The sequence below is a fragment of the Cynoglossus semilaevis genome, chromosome 17, assembly GCF_000523025.1.
Source record: "Cynoglossus semilaevis isolate Cse_v1.0 chromosome 17, Cse_v1.0, whole genome shotgun sequence".
NCBI lineage: Eukaryota > Metazoa > Chordata > Actinopteri > Pleuronectiformes > Cynoglossidae > Cynoglossus > Cynoglossus semilaevis.
The window spans coordinates 13,374,512-13,377,548 of NC_024323.1; the positions used below are offsets into that span (position 1 = coordinate 13,374,512).

Consider the following 3,037-nt stretch of genomic DNA (forward strand, 5'->3'; position numbering starts at 1 on the left):
CCCTGTCGGTTCTCTACATGCTGTCTGACGGGGCCACGCACGAAGCCGTGCACCTGCTCTGTCGAATGCTGGTCTTTGATCCGGTGAGTTGAGTCCACAGACCAGCACTCAGTGAAAGTGTTGACACCTGTGGGACAATGTGGGAACTGCAGCTGTGCCTAGGAGTTCAGTAATGGATGAAAGAAAAAAAAATGTGATCCTAAAAACTGTCTCAAATCAATGACTGCTGTTTCAGACCAAGAGGATTTCAGGCAGCGACGCTCTCTCTCACCCGTACCTGGACGAAGGGCGTCTGCGTTACCACACCTGCATGTGTCAGTGCTGTTACTCAGTGCCCAGTGGGCGGGTCTACACCCGAGACTTTGAGCCAGCTGCCGAGAGACCGTTCAGCCACAGCTACGAGAGCAGTCTACTGTCAGTGTGGCAGGGAAAAGGTCCGGACGTTCACCCACTCACCCACTCACCCGTTCACTCATTCATCCAGAAACAGCCCTGACTTCACCCGTTCACTCTTCTTCTCGCCCTCTTCTCCACACAGAGCTGATCCACCGCTTCATCACAGAGCACCAGCAGGGCAAACGTGTGCCGCTCTGCATCAACCCTCAGAGCGCCGCCTTCAAGACCTTCATCAGGTTCTGCTTCCAACTCTTTTTTTATTGTGTGTTTTGTTCAGGCTGTCGTTTTGTAACCGTTCGTCCTCAGCGCTGGTCTCTGCACCCGTGTCCTCCTCGTAGCGCCTCACATTTTTCTTCAGTAACAGAAGGTTGTTTTTTTTTTCCGTCTGCAGGTCAACAGCGTGGCATTCATCCAAGGTTTCCAAGAAGGAGGAAAGATGAGGGCTAGTCCTGCAGGGGAAGGATTTTGATTGGCTGTTGTGTTTGAAGAGTTAGCCCCTCCCCTTCACACCTGAAACACCTCAGATATAAAAAAAGACTGTAATAAGATTCCATGAAAAATGCTGCTGAAAAATGAAGGAGGAGGAGGAACCAGGAAGTTGCTACTGTTTGTTTTTCTCTTGGATCAAGGACTTTGGACTGTTAGGGCAACTTGTGGCAATTTTCATTTTATTTTATTTTTATTTTTTTTTTGTAGTGAAGTCATTCCATCCCAGAGCTTTAGCAGAGGATTTGATCTAGATGGAAAAATCAGATTTGAATCCCAGGATTCAGAGTTCACTCCAGAGATAAATGACTAAATCTGACCTCCAACTGAAAAGTCTGACTTTTTAACAGTTTCTTCAGATTTGGGTCTCAAAAGAAATTGGTATCAAAGCCAGACTTCCATCTCTCTTTTCACAGTAATATTCCCAGAGTTGAGTCCCTCACCTCAGCGGAGAGAACCTCTCCCTGTGGTTCTGGTCCACTGGGCTCTGGTCAGTCCATCCTCCCACTGTTGCTTCACTTTTATAAATAAGACCAACGTCACTGGTGGAGTTTTTTTTTTTTTTTTTCAGCACCATTGAACGTTGGCGCAGCGAAATGGAAGCAACACAACAAATGTAGCAGGATTTTACCATTTAGCTTTGTGAGTGACCTCTGACCTTTGCCCTTTGTTGTTGTTATTTTAACATGATGTTACAGGAAGGCTGAAAACAGGAAGTTTCTCCAGGTCAGATTTTTTTCTTTCCTGGTCGCAGTTTTACCAAATTTTACTTTTCTTTTCTTTTTTTAAACTTTCTCCACCCGTCACACCCGTCTGCCTCAGTGACTCCCAACAGGACGTTAGATAAGGTGGAGAAGAACAGCGTGACCCGGGGTCAATAGGTCAGTCAGTCCGTGCTGGGATTGGTCTGGTTGTTTAGAGCTGTGATTTTGGTGTTGTGTTTTGTTTTTTTTAGTAAAAAATAACAGTCAGGTTGATTCACACCACTGTGCGTTTGATTCACACCACTTTGTTCACCCGTGTCAGGCCAGGGTTCGATCAGAGAAGGATGTTGTTGTCGATTTGATGCTGCTGGTTTTTCTATGTTGTTGTTGTTGCTTTTTTTTTGTAGTTAGGTTTTTAGTTTGGTTCTCAGGTTTCTCTGCACTCAGTGCCACCAGGCTCAGCGTTGGTTCAGTATTGATCCACAGTCATTGATCACTGGTGTCTGAGATGTGACGACACTTCCTGGTCATTTCACTTTTGAGTTTATCTTTTAATTTAACAAACTTTGTCGCGGTACAGAGTTGGGTTTTTTTTACCTCACAGATGAAAAGTCAAAAAAGAGAAATCATGGCCCTCGATGATGTTGTGTTTTTAAACGCATCACAGCGTGTTGTTATTTTAGTGTTAGCACAAACAAACAAACAGTTTTTTTTAATGGTTGTTGTTCTTGTGACGTGGTTTCCTTCTTGAGTTTTTCTCCTTTCTATTTCAGGAACTTTAGCAGGAACTGTTCTTTACCTCAGGAACTTAGTTCTCTTTGATTCCTCTGATCCCAGTCGGTGGTTCTCAGTGACCTCAGCAGAACCAACAGAACTGATGGTTCCTGTTACAGTTCCTGTGGGCGCTCTCTCACTATTTGGGATTAAAGATCCCAGAGGCGAGGGGTGGGGGCGGGGGAGGGTTGGTGTTGTGGGGGTGGGGGGGTGCACGCTGTATCTGGCCCCTCCTCCTTTCTCAAAAGGAGGCGGAGTCAGTGATGCTGTCAATGTGTGTGTGTGTGTTTGTTTGTGTGTATGAATAAAGTGTCAGGGAGAAGGAAACAACACCTGCTTATTTTCAGATTTTCTTTTAAAAACTTTTTAAATTTTTTGTTTTGTTTTGGGGTAATGGAACTGTTCTGGGTCCAGGGGAGAACCGTTCTGTGACGACACCCCAAACTGAAGCTTCATTTATATTTTCAACGTAAAGACAAAAAAACAAAACAACGAGGTTTCTATCCTTGGAACTGTTGTCAGGAACAAGGAACATTTGGAGCCGTGTGCACCACCGCACTGCAGGAAACTGTTCCAGGAATGAAAGAAAGTACCAAAAACTTGTATTGTTCCAGGAACTAGAGAAAGTACCAGACTGCTGTTATTTCTAACACAGGAGGTAGAATCAGTCACAGGGA

At 44.9% G+C, this 3,037-nt stretch overlaps 2 protein-coding genes across 7 annotated transcripts in view; one reads left to right on the forward strand and one right to left on the reverse strand.

Annotated features, from left to right (window-relative positions):
- LOC103393431 (RNA binding protein fox-1 homolog 1) overlaps window positions 1-3,037 on the reverse strand; it is a 363,631-nt gene that overhangs the window by 193,225 nt on the left and 167,369 nt on the right. The gene's annotated exons all lie outside the window — the stretch shown is intronic.
- The window catches only part of nlk1 (nemo-like kinase, type 1), a 7,113-nt gene extending 4,076 nt beyond the window's left edge, over window positions 1-3,037 (forward strand). Inside the window, exons 10-13 of the mRNA XM_008330430.3 lie at window positions 1-83; window positions 236-434; window positions 539-632; window positions 788-3,037. Of these exons, the coding sequence (XP_008328652.1) occupies window positions 1-83; window positions 236-434; window positions 539-632; window positions 788-836 (425 nt within the window). The 3' untranslated portion in view covers window positions 837-3,037. The remainder of the gene's footprint in view (window positions 84-235; window positions 435-538; window positions 633-787) is intronic.